This window comes from Oncorhynchus kisutch, linkage group LG2, assembly GCF_002021735.2.
Source record: "Oncorhynchus kisutch isolate 150728-3 linkage group LG2, Okis_V2, whole genome shotgun sequence".
NCBI lineage: Eukaryota > Metazoa > Chordata > Actinopteri > Salmoniformes > Salmonidae > Oncorhynchus > Oncorhynchus kisutch.
Genome location: NC_034175.2, coordinates 34023826 through 34045969, shown reverse-complemented (window position 1 = coordinate 34045969; position 22144 = coordinate 34023826). Strand labels below are relative to the sequence as shown.

Here is a 22144-nt window from a genome sequence, read left to right as displayed (position 1 = left end):
ATGGAGATTCATGGCAATCAACCCTCATTGCACAAACATTGCGTCAGAATATGGATTATATCGTTTAGCTTTCTAAAACATTGTGCTGTCTTTGTCGGCTTGTAATGCGTTATTAATAGAACAGCTATGCACCTATGTTGAGCACCATAATGCCAGTATGCATAGCCCATGAGGCATTACAATGTACTCATCATGAAAAGTGTATTCATAGAAAGTGTAATTGAAATATTAAGATATTACGGAGTGGATATTATACATGTACTCCTAGTCATAAAAGAAGTGGACATCCTTCTTTTTCCAAACAGAAAAATTATTAATTCAATCGAGGAACATGAAAACCTCTATTGGATAATTTTTATTCACTTTTTTTCAAATCATTTCATGAAAACAAACAACAAACAGAAGGAAAGTGTCTTAACCAGAATGTGATTTTACTGTCATGTGCAAAAAATATCTAAGGCATGTTACACATATCTATAACATAACATACTGCAGTTCAGGAATCAGCTGAATCCAACAGTTCACAATTTGGTAGAAAACCGTGCAAACAGTTTAGAAAATGTAGACTTTTAACAGCATCAAACTCAGCACCTTTAATGTTATTTTGCCTCCTTTTCATCATGACATTTAAGTGGCAGAAGTTTTTGTTGATTGTGTAACCTGACCAGGAAAAACTCTGGGCTCTAAATCCATGATGAATAATTATGTTCTTCTTGGCTCAAGTGTGAAATACTGTTTTATAAGACAGTTCACGTCACCTTGTTTCCTAACACAAATAGCTACTGTCTATGACAACTAGAAACACGATGATGTAAGAATAGTCATAAGTCACATTATACAAGGGAACAATTGACAAAGCATATTGTTGACAACCTAAACATTTTCCTCTCTGGCTCCTATCACACACTCAAAACACTGAAACACACACGCACACACAATTATTTGCTTAATATATTCTAAAAGGTTCTACATCCAACACTGCAAATACATTTTGAATATCTTAAATATAATTCTCACTACTTCATATATTTTTGTTGTGATAAAATCTATAGACTTCTTTGAAAAACATCCCAGTCAAATGGAATCACTAAAAAGGCTTATAAATATGATCTCACTTGCTGAGATATTCCTTAGTAGACAGACACATAGGGGAAGTTTACAGGACACAGATACATTTTAGCCCTGGACTAGAAAACTTCTCCGTTGACCATGCTTTTTTATTCCAGGACTAGGCGTAATCTGTGTCTGGGAAACTGGCTTGTAAATGTGCTGCCCCAGGTACACTCTCATTAAAACAATGACACAATGTCTCATGTGGAATATACAAAATATAACTATAACATATATATATATATATAAATAACTGTTATCAGGCAGTGGTTTCTGAAATGAGTGAATGTACCAGACGTGTAAACACCACGGATTAACTATCCTGTCATGAAACAACTGTACATATAGGGTAAAAAAACAAAAAAACATAATTAATGAAGGTCATTATTGTGCTATTGTACCCAAGGGTGAACCAAGATGGGAATAACACACAGGCAATAAACAAACAACTTCCTATAACTTCGGTCCCGTCATGCTTAAGAGAACATTCTCTTGTGATGCACAGTATACAACCAAATGGGAACACAATGAAAATGTTCCCATTATGTTCTGGGAATGTTTGATTTTTGTTACCCTCCTCCTCCTGTCAGGGCAGGCCAATCTTACAAGCCTTTCACATTATTTGCACAAAGGTTTTGATGCAGAAGTGTCAGAAAGTTCAAATGATGTGACCTGTGAGTGCAGCTCCATCAACCCCAAAGCCTTGCGCATGCGTGTTGTTTAGTAATGCACAAGCCTACAATCTGGCAGCCCACTACGCATAAAGAATGTGAAAGGCTTATCAGAGCGGACTACGGACTGGACTAATCTTCACTACTCTTTTCCGAGCCTGTTCCCATGGCAATGGCCTCATAGCAGTGATCTACCGCAACGTGTTCTGGCGACTGGCCGATGGGGAGCTCGTAACCTTTGCTCGCTGAGCCCATGCATTTGCGAGTGCCAGGCTGGTAGAGCTGCATGGCCGGTCGGTCCTGTATGGAGAGGAGGCAGGAACACGGGAGAGAAAAGCGACACAATCCGGTTCACAACAACAACAAGCAAAATGGCTGCTAAACTATCCGAGTTGTTTTCCTTGCCACACATTGAGCCTAGTTCTGGACAAAAAAAGCTATTTCAATGGAGATTCTACATTGAGAGCGCTTTTAATCCAGGACTAGGGTTAATCTTTGTCCGGGAAATCATCCATAAGAGGGCTATTTACAGTAAGTGAATAACGTTCAGGACAGAAAGAAAATGAAGCCTGTCTAATGGAAGTTTACTGTAAGATTCTGATATTGTCAGAGTTTTGTGCCTATTCTGTACTATTCTTTCAAGATCTACATTTTTATCATTGAAAATGGGAGTGTCTATATTAATTAATTAATTAAACGACTTTGGGTAATTGAAAAGCTCTATATAAGTCCCATATAAACTCAACAAAAAAATAAACGTACTCACTGTCAACTGCGTTTATTTTCAGCAAACTTAACATGTGTAAATATTTGTATGAACATAAGATTCAACAACTGATACATAAACTGAACAATTTCACAGACATGTGAGTAACAGAAATGGAATAATGTGCAAATTTAAAAGTAACAGTCAGTATCTGGTGTGCATTAAGTACTGCAGTGCATCACGTCCTCATGGACTGCACCAGATTTGCCAGTTCTTGCTGTGAGATGTTACCCCACTCTTCCACCAAGGCACCTGCAAGTTCCCAGACATTTCTGGGGGGGGAATGGCCCTAGCCCTCATTCTCTGATCAAACAGGTCCCAGACATGCTCAATGGGATTGAGATCCGGGCTCTTCGCTGGCCATGGCAGAACACTGACATTACTGTCTTGGAGGGGAAAGGAAATCACGCACAGAACGAGCAGTATGGCTGGTAGCGTTGTCATGCTGGAGGGTCATGTCAGGATGAGCCTGCAGAAAGGGTACCACATGAGGGAGGAGGATGTATTTCCTGTAACGCACAGAGTTGAGATTGCCTGCAATAACAAGCTCAGTCCGATGATGCTGTGACACACCGCCCCAGACCATGATGGACCCTCCACCTCGATCCGGCTCCAGAGTACAGGCCTCGGTGTAATGCTCATTCCTTCAACAATAAACGCGAATCCGACCATCACCACTGGTGAGACAAAACCTTGACACTTTTTGCCAGTCCTGTCTGGTCCAGCGACGGTGGGTTTGCGCCCATAGACAACGTTGTTGCCGTGATGTCTGGTGAGGACCTGCCTTACAACAGGCCTACAAGCCCTCAGTCCAGCCTCTCTCAGCCTATTGCGGACAGTCTGAGCACTGATGGAGGGATTGTGCATTCCTGGTGTAACTCGGGCTGTTGTTGTTGCCATCCTGTACCTGTCCCGCAGGTGTGATGTTCGGATGTACCGATCCTGTGCAGGTGTTGTTACCCAGTCTGCCACTGCGAGGACGATCAGCTGTCCGTCCGGTCACCTTGTGGCACTGTCTTAGGCGTCTCACAGTATGGAAATTGCAATTTATTGCCCTGGCCACATCTGCAGTCCTCATGCCTCCTTGCAGCATGCCTAAGGCACATTCACGCAGATGAGCAGGGAGCCTGGACATCTTTCGTTTGATGTTTTTCAGAGTCAGTAGAAAGGCCTCTTTAGTGTCCTAGGTTTTCATAACTGTGACCTTAATTGCCTACCGTCTGTAAGCTGCTATTGTCTTAACGACCAAGTGCATGTTCATTAATTGTTTATGGTTCATTGAACAAGCATGGGAAACAGTGTTTAAACCCTTTACAATGAAGATCTGTGAAGTTATTTGGATTTATCTTTGAAAGACAGGGTCCTGAAAAAGGGACATTTCCTTTTTTGCTGAGTTTATTATTATTATTATTATTATTATTATTATTATTATTATTATTATTATTATTATTATTATTATTATTATTAGGGGTTCAGCACCTAAGCTGGTGAAATCCTATTGTATTTGTTGCCGTTGATTATTAGGGGTTCAAGCAGTGAAGCTGGTGAAACCCTTTTTGTATTTCTCGTCATTATTATTATACCAATTCTGCAAATTTGGTGAGAAAAAAAATATATATTCCCGTGAGATAATAAGGCCTATGAGGAAGTAAAGTTGCATGATGGTAAATGGCCATGGGCCACACCCGCGGATGCAATGCTATTAGCCACATGGTGGCGCCACAACAAGCGATTGAAAATGCAACCTTTAAAAGGTCATGCCCCTCAGCTCATAATTCGGTACATTGGTCCCTCTCCTCACAAGGAACAAATTTGCCTCATGAACCCATAAGGTCCACCATAATGGATTTTCTGCCATTTTGAATTTTGTGAAAAACACTTAAATGACATCTACTCTGGAACCACTGGACAGATCTAGAATAAATGTAATATATAGCATCTATGGATCAAGGTCTCTCAGCACAATATGTTCCAGGTTAGCATCTCAAACCACATGGTCGCTACTGACCAACACACATTCATATTCTAAACACTGTCAAGACTCAAAATATGCAATCACTTTGAGATTGACACAGTGGTGCTATAATGGGGACGTTTATATGTCTTGTTCTGTTTGCCTCAGAGTGATACAATTTGTCATAAATGCTCAGGGATAGGAATCTAAATAACCTGTAAAGTATGGTTCAATTCGGCAGCATGGTGGTACTGTTGGACAGGAAAGAAATATTCATGCAAGCTCATTGGCTTATAGCGGCCATATTGTTTCAGCTACAGTCTTGGAAATATTGAAGATGTGTATCCATACATGCTATATAACGAATTTGGTGCCGATTGCTCCAGTGATTCTGGAGAAGAAGATGTTTAATAATTTTTTCTCTCCAAATTACATCAAAAGCATATTGTTAGATGTTGATATGTTAGATGCTGTACTAGCAGATGCCCCAACCCCCGGCCCCCACCGATCAGACCTGGGTTTAAAAAGTACTTTCTTTATCTGCTTTTAATTGAGCTTGCCTGGTGCAATAAATTACTCCCAAAAGTGCAAACCCTGCCCCCCCCCCCCCCCCCCCTCATCACCCATGTAGATAGCCTAGCTGTACCTTAGCTGGTAGTGGAAAGGATAGCTGACTGTACCTTGTTTGGCAGAGCCCCTCCTATCTGGTGTGGCCCCTCTGACTGGGACGTCCCTCTGTCCTGATGGGCTAACACAGACTGACAGACACGAGCCTGGATCAATAGGAGTAACATGTAGATATGTAATGTTCTTATGTGTGGTGCATATGTACTGTAATTTTCACTGTTTTCAACACGATGTAGGATGACAGTACATACGATCAACTTATGCTGTAAATCATCTCGTGCACAATAAAGTTGTATTGAAATAAAAATGTCTCCACTGCAACAGTATAACACTGTCTTCACAGCTGACGAAACACAGACTTGGGTATACATGCTGTGTGACAAGCAGCTGGAAATGTGTTCAGTGGTTCCTCCTTTAAAAGTTGCGTCTTACTGTGGCACACCTTGTGTGCTGCCGCAGCATTCTGTGGCACTGCATTTCATTCTCAACCATTGATTCTGTTACTGCAAGTTATTGTTAGTTTGACCACCAGAGGGCATCTTTGAGAAGCATTTGATCGTGTTCCGTATTGGCATTACCAGAGAATTTAAAACCTTTTTTGTAATAACATAGAATATGGGAATGATTAGGAAATTTGGCTTAATTAATTTGATTAATGTTATGGCGTTTCTATTCAGAGAAAAACGAAAAACAAAACCATCAGGGTTTCCGTTAGGATGGAATGGAAAATACGGCTGGGAGTAGGCTCCCAACATGACGGTTGGGAGTAGGCTACAGAACTGGAGGATTCTAAATTGTTTGCCTTCATTAGATTCCTATTCTGACAACAGAATTTGACCAACTGCTCACCAGGCATAGCAAGGGCCGCCCGGACCGTTATGCTGTTCTGCTATTCCAAGGATGTGTAACCGAAGAGAGATACCACGAGTGGGCACAGAATGCATAGCCGCTGTGGTTACAACTTTGTTCCAATATTTCTGTAAATCAGTGATATTTATTCCCATAGTAATTCATTATGGATCCATAACTAAATCAACATCTGTAATGAGTTCTCTAACTCCCCCTTGTGGTGGTCTGGAGCAATGAAGCTGTGACACTGGGTACCTCTAAGTCCCGCAGTGTAAGCTCACAACTTTTAAAGGAGAAACCACTGTATGGTGGGGTTATATTCTAAAAAAAACAGAATATATTACAAGAATGTAAAACAACCTTTGTTAACTTAAAAGTACTTAACAGTCCAAACGAATCCAACCTTGCAACAATACTTTTTACAGTGTACACACAGGAATAATGACACAGTAATAAAGGCACTGTAATATAAAACGTAACCTACTGTACATCACCAATGTTATTTCAATAAAAATTAACCACAAAAAGAACAACCTACCCCAACACCAGAACCTCTCTTTGCTCACCTTGTCGCTCACCTTGTTCCGGGTGCGGTCCTTCCTGCTAGCGCCAATGCCCTCCCTGTCCTCCTTACCCACTTTGTCACCCGTACTGGGGCAGTAGGAGTAGGAGCCGTGGTGGTGGCCATCTTTCTTGGCCCGGTCCTGGCAGTAGCCTTTGCCCCACTTGGTCTCCTCCTTGCGCCGTATGAACTTGTCAAACTCATAGTGGTGGCGCTGTCGTTTCCTCTCCTCGTCTCTTCCTCTGTGGTCTTTGTCTCTCTGCCTGCGGCCGTGTTCTCCCTTATCGCTCTCCATCTGACCCCTAGTGGCAGAAAAGGGAAGAACAGTTATCACACTGGAGGGTTGTGGTATCAGTTTAAGACCTTGGCCCTGAATAGAAACATTCGTTTTGTAAAGGTAAAGTTGTAGGTGGGTCATGGACAAAGTTGGCATCCCACTGTGAAAAGGAAGTTTCGCTCAAAGTAAAAGGCTCTTTCTCACCAAGTCCGTGATTTGGACGGAAAAAATGAATACGAGCACGTCGTGTATTTTTTGTGGTTTTTTTCCACCCCTTTTCTCTCCCCAATTTTGTGGTATCTAATTGGTAGTTGTTACAGTCCTGTCTCATCGCTGCAACTCCGTACGGACTCGGGAGAGGCGAAGGTCGAGAGCCATGCATCCTCCGAAACACAACCCAACCAAGCCGCACTGCTTCTTGACACAATGCCCATCCAACCCAGAAGCCAGCCGCACCAATGTGTCAGAGGAAACACCGTACACCTGGCGACCGTGTCAGCGTACACTGCGCCCGGCCCGCCACAGGAGTTGCTAGTGGGCGATGAGGCAAGGATATTCCTGCCGGCCAAACTCTCCCTAACCCGGCCGACGCTGGGCCAAATTGTGCTCCGCCCCACGGGCCTCCCGGTTGGGGCCGGCTGCGACAGAGCCTGGACTCGAATCTCTAATGGCACCACTGCGCCACTCGGGAGGTCCATGTCTCATTTAAAAAAAATCTGTATTGTTGTCTATCACTTGTTTTCTTTGGTGCAAATTAAATAAAACAAGAACAATAAAACAAAAATATTGTCCTGCTGCAATCCGTCATATTTATTCAGTACTGGATAGATTTTTGCTTTCACATGTGAAAATAGAGGGGTTGGTTGTTTAGCAACAACCACTGCGCTGACAACTATGGGGCAAAACAGACAATTGGCTGAGATTGTTGACAATATGTCAACTATATTTAATCTCCAAATGTTTATTGAAAACAAATACATTTGCACAATGAGCACTCTCTCAAATAGATCGTTACAGTTGTTGGTTAGCTAGCTAGCAAATTTTAGCCATATTAGCATTAACATGAAATCAGTCAAAACACCTCAAAACAAGACATGGTGTCAAGAACAAGATAAAACTAGCTGAAATGAGCCACCATCGATTCCCGACCGTGTCATTTTTGCTAGCTATCTGACTGTTCAGAATCATAACAAAGCATGGCTTCCGGCCACAATTGATGCACACAAATCATTTGCGTGAACTTGTCACCGTCTATAAGCTGAAATTGTTATCTGGGACACTGACAGGTCGCGCACTGCCACTGACAGGTCTGTGGGTTTCGTTCTGTGAATGAATGAATTAATACATTTCTCTGCCTGTTTTTTACATTACATCAGTGCATCAATGTATCAATAGCCAATCTAATCACAGCACACTAGCTACACGTCGCTCTCGCCATTCAAACGTCCCTGCTAGTTCATTACCAACTGTAGCCAAGAGGATCGATCTATGCTTGTCTCCTCGAATAGGCCTAGGCTTGAAATAAGTTTCAAACTATATTGCTGTTCATTGTCAATATAGGTTGCTCATTCAAGAGCTAGAGAGAGGGGGAAGAGAAAGTCGAGTTGCCAGCAGAGATGCATGAATTGCGCATGAAGGGAATATTAAGGAAGACAGAGATCTGTGTAACATGCTGACTACACCGCTCGCGTCGCAAAATAAATTTACGCATACATGTTATTCAATCATTGCACCCATACCGTGTCAGCGAGCGTCTGCATGGTCAGGCGCTAAAATAGAAATTGGTTATATTTGTGACGCTCAACGTGCTGCAAGTCCGGCCTCTCCCATCTCCTCACTGGCTTTTAGGAGCATATACCAACGTGCCATCACCTCATTGGTTTTTAGGAGCATATACCCACGTGGGTGATTGAAAGATGAACTTAGAGGTGCACACTCCAGTAGGTTGCTGTAAAGTTGATTGCCAACCGAGTCTATGTGTAGGGGCATAATAATATATTAATGAATAATTCGTATAGCATATATATATATATATAATTTTTTGAAGTGAATCTAGGCGATCACCTGTTCGATAAGCAACCCTAAAAGACAGACAAAATCCGTCGGAGTTTACCCTAATCAATAAGTGGTTGCACAGATTTAGATAAAGCACTCAAGTTAAAATGAAGTGTCAAAATAACCACACACTGCTTAAAAAAAATGTCTGATCATTAGGCTATGGAAAGGTTGAATGCATGTGTTATTTTCTAATAGTTGTCAATTTCATCTTCATATAGCCTATATCAACGCTGTCTCTATATCTCCCACTTAAAACTTTCCTAATCAATTTTAATGATAGGCTTCATTGATTGAGCACTACTCTATAACGTAGACTAATTTTTGATATCCAACAGAAATTATTTTGAAGTTAATGGAGAAATGTGATTTGCTTATGTGTCTGAGTAAAATGCGCTGCAGGAGGCTTTGATTGATGGGTCCTTTTCGGTGGGTGTACGTGTAGGCTATGAGTTCGTTAATTCTTTATGTCCATTCACATAGTTTAATAAAATAGACCTAGCTTGTCTGGACTTCATCTCTTTAATCAGATAGAAAGAAAACTGTAGGTAGCAAGCATCATGACGGTCAGCATATTTTATGTGTGAGAAATGACGACAAGTGCCAGTTTTGCGTTCCCTCTCTTATTAAATGTGCCACTGAATGAAACGTAGCCAATAATATCATATTGAGTCATGATCCATCCTATAGATGAATAGCCTATCCAAATATTTTCAGTCGCATATTGTTTTTCCAGTAGTGTATTCTTTTTCTCATTACTGCATCCTCTCCAGCTACTATGAACAGCATATTAGTACTGAGAATGACCACAGCAGCATTGGTGATATTATACGAATTGTTTGGAAAAGTGGAAGGAAATATGCATCAGATTTTATGTGAATGGTTTAGTGCGTCAAAATCTGAATCTGTATTTTTGGTGAATTCGGATGAAAAGATTGCTATGCAGTTGGTGAGAAAAGGGCTTAAGGCATAGAAAACGTCCGACCACTAGCTAACTCCAATTTTGGTTTGTTATAACTGAGAAAAAAACAACAAAAAAACAGAGTTATCTACATGAATAGTTCACTTTAAAAAAAGGTACTTACTTGTCCTTGGCTTCCTTGAACTTAATTTGTCCACTGGGTTTGTCCCACTTGGCCCTCTCCGTATCCCCACTGTCCCCTTTGTCCTTGAGCCTGTCAGAGTCCATGTCATCGTCCCGGTCACTCTTCTTTAGGAGCTAAGGCAAGCCCAAAACACACTTACTACCCAAAAACTACGAACACTTATTAGCAAAACACAGTAACTAACTATCTGATCTTTCTTTAAGCCTTAAATGGCCAGTTGCTACATACATTTTTTGACTTATAAATTATATTTGATTCTTGAAAAATCCATTAAAAATGCCTCATGAGCTGAATTCAACTCTTCTACCCAATCAGAACCCAAAATACAGTTGAAGTCAGAAGTTTACATACACCTTAGACAAATACATTTAAACGCAGCTTCACAATTCCTGACATTTAATCCTAGTAGAAATTCCCTGTCTTACATCAGTTACGATCACCACTTTATTTTAAGAATGTAAAATGTTAGAATAATAGTAGAGAGAAGGATTTATTGCAGCTATTATTTCTTTCATCACATTCCCAGTGGGTCAGAAGTTTACATGCACTCAATTAGTATTTGGTAGCATTGCCTTTAAATTGTTTAACTTGGGTCAAACGTTTCGGGGGGGCCTTCCACAAGCTTTTTGGCCCATTCCTCCTGACAGAGCTTGTGTGGCTGAGTCAGGTTTGTTCGCACACGCTTTTTCAGTTCTGCCCACAAATGTTCTATAGCATTGAGATCAGGGCTTTGTGATGGCCACTCCAATACCTTGACCAGGTTGTCCTTAAGCCATTTTGACACAGCTTTGGAAGTATGCTTGGGGTCATTGTTGATTTGGAAGACCCATTTGCGACCAAGCTTTAACTTCCTGACTGATGTCTTGAGATGTTGCTTAAATATATTAACATAATTATCCTCCCTCATGATGCCATCTATTTTGTGAAGTGCACCAGTCCCTCCTGCAGCAAAGCACCCTCACAACATGATGCTGCCACCCCCGTGCTTCACGGTTAGGATGGTGTTCTTCGGATTGCAAGCCTCCCCCTTTTTCTTCCAAACATAAGGATGGTCATTATGGCCAAACAGTTCTATTTTTGTTTCATTAGACCAGAGGACATTTCTCCAAAAAGTATGATCTTTGTCCCCATGTGCAGTTGCAAACCGTAGTCTGCCTTTTCTATGGCGGTTTTGGAGCAGTGGCTTCTTCCTTGCTGAGCGGCCATTCAGGTTAAGTTGATTTAGGACTTGTTTTACTGGGAATATAGATCAAGGTCCTTTGCTGCTGTTCTAGGACTGATTTGCACTTTTCGCACCAGAGTACATTTATTTCTAGGAGACAGAACTTCCTGAACTCCTTCCTGAGCGGTACGACGGCTGCGTGGTTCCAAGGTGTTTATACTTGCGTACTATTGTTTGTACAGATGAACATGGTACCTTCAGGCATTTGGAAATTGCTCCCAAGGATGAACCAGACCTGTGGAGGTCTACAGTCTTTTTTTCTGAGGTCTTGGCTGATTTCTTTTGATTTTCCCATGATGTCAAGCAAAGAGGCACGGAGTTTGAAGGTAGTAGGCCTTGAAATACATCCACAGGTACACCTCCAATTGACTTAAATGACATCAATTAGCCTATGAGAAGCTTCTAAAACCATGACATAATATTCTGGAATTTTCCAACCTGTTTAAAGGCAGTCAACTTAGCGTATGTAAACTTCTGACCCACTGGAATTGTGATACAGTGAATTATAAGTGAAATAATCTGTCTGTAAACAATTGTTAGAAAAATTACTTGTGTTATGCACAAAGTAGATGTCCTAACTGACTTGCCAAAACTATAGTTTGTTAACAAGAAATTTGTGGAGTGGTTGAAAAACAAGTCTCAATGACTCCAACCTAAGTGTATGTAAACTTCCGACTTCAACTGTATATGTTTGTTTTACTCCAATGTTTGTAAACAAAGTAAATGTACACAAACAGTATATAGCATCAAAATATGGCTAAAACTCAAATTTTGGTCATCCTTAGAACTATGAATTTGAGAGTGATTACATTTCTCCAGCCCCATCCCTCAGTTTTTTACCGAAACCGGCTGGGAGGGCGATTTGTTATTATTTTTACTGCTGATTGCAGCTTTAACTCTAGGTCCCAAGTTTACTAACTAACTAATACTTAAAACTAACAAAACCCAGCACACAATGGGCTTCCTAAACTCTTGAATTTAGTGAATGTGCATATACTACTCAAAATGAACCAGTGACCACCTTTATCTTGATCTCCTTCTCCGACAGCTTCTTCAGTTTATCCGCATCCTTGCGTTTGCGTCTCTCCTCCTCCCTCCGCTTCCTTTTCTCCTCCTCCCTCTGGCGTTTCTTCTCCATCTCCCTGCGTCGACGCTCCTCTCTCTTTTCCTCTCTTATCCTCTGCAGAAAAATGGCATCTCATAGTGAGAGTTAATCTACAGTGGTTCCTAAATTAAAAGTTTTGAGTTTATGCTGTAGAGCACGGAGGTAGATTGTGGTATAGTGTGGTACTTTGCATCACTGCAAGGGGGAGCTAGAACACTGGTGAAGCATTTGGGTTTGGAGTAAAGCGCTGGTACCCAGGTGCTAATGTGTCTCTCTTCTCACTGAATGATGTGCATTGATGAATGGGTGATAGAAACTGATAATTGCCTCTTGAAAGACAAACAAAAAATGTAATGTTATATTCCATTATAGTCTTAAAATATATATGTGTTGACTCCTAAATTAATAAATTGATGGTACAGCCATATAGCTTCGGCTACTAAGCAGGGGTAAATAAAACTCAAAACATGCTATTCTGTTATTTTGAAATACATTGACCCTTGACGCCGAGTTGATTTCTATTTTTAGACTTGTATCAAACAGGAGAACAATCTTTTTTACCATTTGGAACAGTGTAAACAACACATACAAAAATAATTTATAAAGAATGGCTAAGATGAAAAACATTTGCATTTATTCGTGAATGCAATTCCTTTAGCCAACATGTTGCGGTTTATTTATTGTTTACTTAGTCAAGGCTCCCTTTGATTTGATGAATTAAGGTCACTAATTAGTAAAGAATTCCCCTCACATGGTTGTCTAGGTCTTAATTGAAAGGAAAAACCCAAAACCCAAGTTAGATATACTGTAGGCCTATCCAGATGTAGGTGACACTTTACCCTTTGGAACCACACAATTACCAGGTGAAGAGTAGGCCATTTGCCTGCCTCAACGGCGAGTGTGGCCTCTTTGAAGCGATAGAGGAAATCAACAACATCCCTGTTTCACAATAGCTGTTATCTGCAGTTTTGTGCTGGGAACTGTCCCACTCCGTGATCAATAGCTCCCTCTCCACAAGCACCCACTCTTTGTTTATATAATGGGCTGTAAGGCACAAGTATCCTTTTTTTACTCTCTCGCTCAACTCCAGGACCACCCGCCAACTGATTTTTGGGCTGATGAGATAGCTCTTTATTTTTATTCATGGTAATTCACAACGAAGCTGTATTTTTTCAAACCTCTATAGTGTGAGAGGAGAGACTCTCGGACAGAAACATTCACACCACCAATAACTCAGCGAGGTGTTAAAACCCCAATTTGTGCCACAGTTTAGGCTACCGCTAAATGCTGCGGTCAGTCATCTGAGCGAGGATAGGGGCGAGCGCAGTGTGCCTATTGATTTTGACCTTCTGAATGAATAGATTTATGGAATGTTACCGAATAGATAACAACAATAGAAATAAACATCTGGTGGCATCTCGATTTACAGAATATCCCTCCCTCATTTACACAACAAATATACAAAAGTATCCAAATTAGCGGGAGAGATAGGGGCATCTTGTCACAGAGTGCTGAAGTTTATAATGGCTGTCAGTCAAAACCCATACAGTGCTGTAAATAAGAGAACAAAATTTGAGAGGTGCACAGCGATGTGGTACGGAGCTCAATTTGGCCTCTCTATGACTCCGGAGACTCCGTAATTGCGTCACACCATCCATATGGCTGCTTCGACCACATTTTCAGATCAAGCATAAATTGGCTTTACCGTGGTGTAACGCAACTTTTAATTGAGGAACCACTGTATGTCTGGATAAGAGTCCACAATGGACAACTATAAACACATTATTTTTCACTGTTACATTGCTCTTACCTGCTTCTCAAGTTTCTTATTCTTGATGTACTCCAGAAGAGGTGTTGTTCTTTTGGCTGAAATTAAATCACATATAATGCAAAGTCAGATTGATTGAATGCCTGACTCATTGGTTGACTGATTGATCCTAGTACCTATGAGTTCCCTTGTCTTGGCCTCTATCTCTCCCAGCAGGGTTTCAGGGTTGGCCATGGACTTCTCCTCATCACAGGAGTAGTTCTCCAGAAACCGACAGTACTCTGGGTCTGCGAGGGGAGAAGGACTAGGATGAGTCAAGAAGAGGGATGAGGTCCATCAGTCACATTGTTACCAAGGATGTGGTGGTAAAGAAAAAGGGGGGTAAAATATAGGGTTAAAGCTTCAGATGACAGGAGGTGATGTTATCAAAGCTAAATACGCTAATTTGGTGTAATAGGTGTGTATCTCTATTCAGAAAATAGAAAGGTTTGTTATCTGCATTTATGTGCGTTTATCCTTCACTACATCCCCGATTTGTTTTATTTGCGTTATTTATCAGATGCTGGATAAATGCATAAAGTACAATGAGGGGGCTGAAACCCCATATACTATAAATGTAAAGGGTAGCATGGGTTCCAGTCTGTGTTTGCCAGTCCCGACATGTTTTGACATTGAATGCAGAAACAAATCAGGCATCCAGGCTATATGTCTGAATAGTTTCTAAAAAAGTCACAGGTCCAGCACCCACCTTCTTCAATGCTTCCGGCTTTGGCATCTTTCTTTTTGAGTTTCTTCTTGGATACTTTCTGAAAGGGTGCAAACTCTACCACAGCTGGGTACTCCTGGCCTGAGCAAATATTGACATGGAGACAGATCATCATTAGACAACACCTGACACAATGATCAAACCATTACCATGGCATCTGGGGTTGTGAAACCCTCCTGTCTCAAGACAGATTAGAGCCTACACACACACACACACACACACACACACACACACACACACACACAATAAAGCACCACAAAAAAAAGAAGCATCACAAGAAAACACTGAACGTTGACCATTCAGGATGTGTTTAATTGGATTATATATATCCAGCAGCACTATACTTCTACCCACTATTTACAGTGCCTTCAGAAAGTATTCAGACCGCTTGACTTTTTCCACAATTTGTTAAATTACAGCCTTATTCTAAAATTGATAATATTTTTTTTCCCCCTCTCAATCTACACACAAAACCCCATAATGACAAAGTAAAACCAGGTTTAGAAATGTTTGCCAATTTGTAAAACAAAAAAACTGAAATATCACATTTACATAAGTATTCAGACCCTTTACTCAGCACTTTATTGAAGCACATTTGGCAGTGATTACAGCCTTGATTCTTCTTGGGTATGACACTATAAGCTTGGCACACCTGTATTTGGAGAGTCTCTCCCATTCTTCTCTGCAGAACCTCTCAAGCTCTGTCAGGTTGGCTGGGGAGTGTTGCTGCACAGCTATTTCTCCAGAGATGTTCGATCGGGTTCAAGTCCGGGCTCTGGCTGGGCCACTCAAGGACATTCAGAGACTTGTCCCGAAGCCATTCCTGCCTTGTCTTGGCCGTGTACTTAGGTGCGTTGTCCTGTTGGAAGGTGAACCTTCGCCCCAGTCTGATGACATGAGCGCTCTGGAGCAGGTTTTCATCAAGGATCTCTGTACTCTGCTCTGTTCATCTTTGCCTCGATCCTGACTTCTCTCCCAGTCCCTGCCGCTGAAAAACATCCCCACAGCATGATGCTGCCACTGCCATGCTTCACCATAGGGATGGTGCCAGGTTTCCTCCAGACGTAATGCTTGGCAATTAGGCCAAAGAGTTCAAGTTTGGTTTCATCAGACCAGAGAATCTTGTTTCTCATGGTCTGAGAGTCTTTAGGTGCTTTTTGGCAAACTCCAACTCATGTGCCTTTTACTGAGGTTTGGCCTCTGTCTGGCCACTCTACCATATAGGCCTGATTTGTGGAGTGCTGCAGAGATGGCTGTCCTTCTGGAAGGTTCTCCCATCTCCACAGATGAACTCGAGAGCTCTGTCATCGGGTTCTTGTTCACCTTGACCAAGGCCCTTCTCCCCCGATTGCTCAGTTTGGGGCAGCCAGTCCTGGTGGTTCCAAACTTCTTCCTTTTAAGAATGTTGGAGGCCACTGTGTTCTTGGGAACCTTCAATGCTGCAGAAATGTTTTGGTACCCTTTCTCAGATCTGTGCCTCGACACAATCCTATCTCGGAGCTCTACGAACAATTCCTTCGACCTCATGGCTTGGTTTTTTCTCTGACATGCACTGTCAACTGTGGGACCTTACATAGACAGGTGTGTGCCTTTTTCAAATCATGTCCAATCAATTGAATTTACCACAGGTGGAGTCCAATAAAGTCATAGAAACATCTAAAGGATGATGAAAGGAAACATGATTGACCTGAGCTCAATTTCGAGTCTTACAGCGAATGGTCTGAATAATGTAAATAAGGTATCAGTTTTTTATTTTACATAAATTAGCAAAACATTCTAAAAACCTGTTTTCACTTTGTCATTATGGGTTATTGTGCGTCGATTGCTGAGGAATTATTTGTATGTAATACATTTTAGAATAAGGCTGTAAACATAACAAAATGTGGAAAAGTCAAGGGTTCCGAATACTTTCCAAAGGCACTGTACTTCTACCTACAGGACTATCTGCTCAAAAACATTGTGTAAACACTAACTACTAAGCACTAAGACATTGGTAATAGGAAATATTTAGGATAGGTTTCCCAGACACAGATTAAGCCTAGTCCTGCACTAAAAAGCAAGATCGATGGAGAATCTCCAGAATAGGAAGAAGAGTGGCAGGCCCCGGTGCACAACTGAGCAAAAGGACAAGTACATCAGAGTGTCTAGTTTGAGAAACAGACACCTCACAAGTCCTCAACTGGCAGCTTCATTAAATAGTACCCGCAAAACACCAGTCTCAACGTCAACAGTAAAGAGGCGTCCCCCGGGATGCTGGCCTTCTAGGCAGAGTTACTCTGTCCAGTGTCTGTGTTATTTTGCCCATCTTAACCTTTTCTTTTTATTGGCCAATCTGAGATATGGCTTTTTCTTTGCAACTCTGCCTAAAAGGCCAGCATCCTGGAGTCACCATTTCTCAGAACAAGAATAGAATGACAAGTTTCAATAGAAAGTTTTTGTTTCTGGACATTTTGAGCCTGTAATCGAACCCACAAATGCTGATGCTCCAGATACTCAACTAGTCTAAAGAAGGACAGTTTTATTGCTTCTTTAAATCAGGACACCATTTTTCAGCTGTGCTAACATAATTGCAAAAGGGTTTTCTAATGATCAATTAGCCTTTTAAAATTATAAACTTGGATTAGCTAACACAATGTGCCATTGGTACACAGGAGTGAAGGTTGCTGATAATGGGCCTCTGTAAGCCTATGTAGATTTTCAGCTACAATAGTAATTACAGCATTCATAATGTCTACACTGTATTTCTGATCAAATTGTTGTTATTTTAATGGGCAAAAATGTTTTGCTTTTCTTTCATAAACAAGGACATTTCTAAGTGACCCCAAACTTTTGAATGGTAGTGTACATAAAAAATATACCTTTGTTATCAATGAAAACATAGCCATCAAAGCGGTCTCTGAAGAGCAGGATGTCCTCTGGGTTTTTGAAGTTGATGTAAGCTCTGGAGAACAAGTGTGGGTAGAGGCTGCATGGAATTAACAGGTTGTTTTAGAAAGCAATTCCATCAAGAGCAGCCCATCTAAAATGTGGAGTTAAAAGAGTGATGATGACATATTCTCTGATACACCCTGATTTTAGGTGGTAACCTAATGATTAGATTACTGTGCTAGTGTTTTAGCTTTGTTTTGGCAAGATCATTTAGAATTCATTCACTCAGGCTGAATCGGCATTAACAGCAAAGGCAGTATGGATTTCACAAACCAATGTTTGGTGAAGCCAATTGTTTAATATCTGTGGGTAATGTCAATATCATGATGTTGGCATCACCCGATGCAGATCTGAGAAAAACAATGATCTGTGCAGGCACCCTGTCCCAACACATGGAGTATCCCACTAAATATTCACCTTTGATCTGCAGGGAAGAACTCAAAGTAGTCAAAGGATGGAAGAGGACTGAGCTGTTCTTCCAGCTGGTCCTTGGACAGGTTGGGTGGAAGTCGCCTTATTACTACCTGGAACCGAGAAGGACATACATGCACAAACACAAAATAGTGGGTTGAAATTACACTAGAATTGGCAAGACACCAAAGACATTCATGGTCACGTTAATATTTGGATGGAATTTACTCTTAATCAATGAATTTGTACTGTGTGTCTTGGTTGTTTGATTACATACACTTCAACTATGACAGACAAAATGAGAAAAAAAAATCCAAATCACATTGTAGGATTTTTTATGAATTTATTTGTAAATTATGGTGGAAAATAAGTATTTGGTCAATAACAAAAGTTTCTCAATACTTTGTTATATACCCTTTGTTGGCAACGACAGAGGTCAAACGTTTTCTGTACGTCTTCACACACTGTTGCTGGTATTTTGGCCCATTCCTCCATGCAGATCTCCTCTAGAGCAGTGATGTTTTGGGGCTGTTGCTGGGCAACACGGACTTTCAACTCCCTCCAAAGATTTTCTATGGGGTTGAGATCTGGAGACTGGCTAGGCCACTCCAGGACCTTGAAATGCTTCTTACGAAGCCACTCCTTCGTTGCCGGGGCAGTGTGTTTGGGATCATTGTCATGCTGAAATACCCAGCCACGTTTCATCTTCAATGCCCTTGCTGATGGAAGGAGGTTTTCACTCAAAATCTCACAATACATGGCCCCATTCATTCTTTACACGGATCAGTCATGCTGGTCCCTTTGCAGAAAAACAGCCCCAAAGCATGATGTTTCCACCCCCATGCTTCACAGTAGGTATGGTGTTCTTTGGATGCAACTCAGCATTCTTTGTCCTCCAAACACGACGTGTTGAGTTTTTACCAAAAAGTTATATTTTGGTTTCATCTGACCATATGACATTCTCCCAATCTTCTTCTGGATCATCCAAATGCTCTCTAGGAAACTTCAGACGGGCCTGGACATGTACTGGCTTAAGCAGGGAGACACGTCTGGCACTGCAGAATTTGAGTCCCTGGCGGCGTAGTGTGTTACTGATGGTAGGCTTTGTTACTTTGGTCGCAGCTCTCTGCAGGTCATTCACTAGGTCCCCCCGTGTGCTTCTTGGATTTTTTCTCACCGTTCTTGTGATTATTTTGACCCCACGGGGTGAGATCTTGCGTGGAGCCCAAGATCGAGGGAGATTATCAGTAGTCTTGTATGTCTTCCATTTCCTAATAATTGCTCCCACAGTTGATTTCTTCAAACCAAGCTGCTTACCTATTGCAGATTCAGTCTTCCCAGCCTGGTGCAGGTCTACAATTTTGTTTCTGGTGTCCTTTGACAGCTCCTTGGTCTTGGCCATAGTGGAGTTTGGAGTGTGACTGTTTGAGGTTGTGGACAGGTGTCTTTTCTACAGAAAAGGGGCAGAAGTGCACCGCCTATTCCTTTGCAACTTTATCAACATAGCATAAGCTACAGTAGCGTTACATGCATACGATAGTACAGCAAACATACATATTACTTTGTTCAAACATAGGCCTACTACATCAGATACACTATATATACAAAAGTATGTGGACACCTCTTCAAATTAGTGGAATCGGTTATTTTGGATGGTTTTGACCTAGAATAGGTGGACATCTATAAGTACCTAGGTGTCTGGCTAGACTGTAAACTCTCCTTCCAGACTCATATCAAACATCTCCAATCTAAAATCAAATCTAGAGTCGGCTTTCAATTCCGCAACAAAGCCTCCTTCACTCACGCCGCCTAGTAAAACTGACTATCCTACCGATCCTCCACTTCGGCGATGTCATCTACAAAATAGCTTCCAATACTCTACTCAGCAAACTGGATGCAGTTTATCACAGTGCCATCCGTTTTGTTACTAAAGCACCTTATACCACCCACCACTGCGACCTGTATGCTCTAGTCGGCTGGCCCTCGCTACATATTCGTCGCCAGACCCACAAGTCCATGCTAGGTAAAGCTCCGCCTTATCTCAGTTCACTGGTCACGATGGCACCACCCACCCGTAGCACGCGCTTCTGCAGGTGAATCTCACTGATCATCCCTAAAGCCAAACACCTCATTCGGCCGCCTTTCCTTCCAGTTTTCTGCTGCCTGTGACTGGAACGAATTGCAAAAAAAATAAATGCTGAAGTTGGAGACTTTTATCTCCCTTACCAACTTTAAACATCTGCTATCTGTGCAGCTAACCGATCGCTGCAGCTGAACATAGTCTATTGGTAAATAGCCCACCCAATTTACCTACCTCATCCCCACACTGTTTTTATTTAATTACTTTTCTGCTCTTTTGCACAACAGTATCTCTACCTGCACATGACCATCTGATCATGTATCACTCCAGTGTTAATCTGCTAAATTGTAATTATTCGCCTACCTCATGCCTTTTGCACACAATGTATATAGACACTTAAAAATATTGTTTACTCCATGTGTAACTCTGTGTTGTTGTCTGTTCACACTGCTTTGCTTTATCTTGGCCAGGTCCAGTTGTAAATGAGAACTTGTTCTCAACTAGCCTACCTGGTTAAATAAAGGTGAAATAAAAATAAAAATACATTTCAGCCACACCCGTTGCTGACAGGTGTATAAAATCAAGCACAACAGCCATGCAATCTCCATAGACAAACATTGGCAGGATTATGGCCTTACTAAAGAGCTCAGTGACTTTCAACGTGGCACTGTCATCAGATGGCACCTTTCCAGTAAATCAGTTTGTCAAATTTCTGCCCTGGAAATGCGTTCTATGGAGTGATGAACCACGCTTCACCATCTGGCAGTCCGATGGACGAATATGGGTTTGGCAGATACCAGGAGAACGCTACCTGCCCGAACGCATAGTGCCAACTGTAAAGTCTGGTGGAGGAGGAAAAATGGTCTGAGGCTGTATTTCATGGTTGAGCTAGGCCCCTTACTTCCAGTTACATTCCAGATGATTCTGTGCTTCAACTTTGTGGCAACAGTTTGTGGAAGGCCCTTTCCTGGTTCAGAATGCTACCATGCACAAAGTGAGGTCCATACAGAACTGTTGTGTCGAGATTGGCGAGGAAGAACTTGCCTGGCCTGCACAGAGCCCTGACCTCAACCCCATCAAACACTTTTGTGATTAAATTGGTAAGCCGACTGCGAGCCAGGCCTAATCGCCCAACATCAGTGCCCGACCTCTCTAATGCTCGTGGCTAAATGGAAGCAAGTCCCCGCAGCAATGTTCCAACATCTAGTGGAAAGCCTTCCCAAAAGAGTGGAGGCAGTTATAGTAGCAAAGGGGGAGGAACAACTCAATTTGAATGATTTTGGAAAGAACTGTTCAACAGCAGGTGTCAACATACTTTTGGTCATGTAGTGTATGTTGTTGTTGACATATATTGCATGCACCTAATGCAGATCGTTAAAAAAATTGGTAGGCGCATGGCGATGCAGTACAGAGAGCTCAATTCGGCCTCTGCGTGCCTTCCAGAGGCTCCGTAAATGCGTCACACCCTCCACATAAGGAGAACCGACAACATTTTCGAATCAAGCATCAATTGTATTTTAGCATACCTCTCCCGTTCGCTGCCTGTGGTGCCGATTATGTTGCCTCGTCCATATCTGCGGCCGACTGCAATAACAAACACGCCATCACAGCGCTCTGCCTACCTTAGTAAATACCTCCTTCTTCTCTTCTTTCTGCTTTGAGTTGACAAAGACGGCGTCCTGTTCCCTCGGAATGTCTCTAAATTGTATCTCGACGACACTTTTCTCCCTGCCTCCGGGCATTTGGTCCTTTTCAGACCTCATCTCTCTCCATCTCTCTTCCTCTCCTGTGGAAGTCACTATGTCCCCTCGCGAGAGTTCTAAACCAAGTACCGAGATTATTCAAAGCCTCAGCAACGACGCTGTCCGCAAGAGCTTGTGCTGCTGT

General features: G+C 41.8%; 1 protein-coding gene across 7 annotated transcripts; it reads right to left on the bottom strand.

Moving 5' to 3' along the window:
• Nucleotides 1–336: 336 nt before the first annotated feature.
• LOC109904069 (regulator of nonsense transcripts 3A) lies at nucleotides 337–22144 on the bottom strand. 7 transcript variants are annotated; one of them, XM_031793601.1, is made up of 11 exons: nucleotides 21880–22144; nucleotides 18184–18290; nucleotides 17697–17803; nucleotides 14821–14919; nucleotides 14249–14359; nucleotides 14115–14170; nucleotides 12221–12379; nucleotides 9957–10090; nucleotides 6556–6841; nucleotides 5182–5259; nucleotides 337–2081 (listed from the first exon to the last, which is right to left on the bottom strand). In XM_031793601.1, exons 1-11 carry the CDS (start codon nucleotides 22018–22020, stop codon nucleotides 1914–1916), a joined length of 1446 nt encoding a protein of 481 aa, XP_031649461.1. In that variant the 5' UTR covers nucleotides 22021–22144; the 3' UTR covers nucleotides 337–1913. The 7 variants fall into 7 exon arrangements, with proteins under 7 accessions (XP_031649461.1, XP_031649458.1, XP_031649456.1 ...); XM_031793598.1 differs by having other exon boundaries at nucleotides 6544–6841; nucleotides 21880–22139; XM_031793596.1 differs by having other exon boundaries at nucleotides 5182–5274; nucleotides 6544–6841; nucleotides 17697–17779; nucleotides 21880–22125.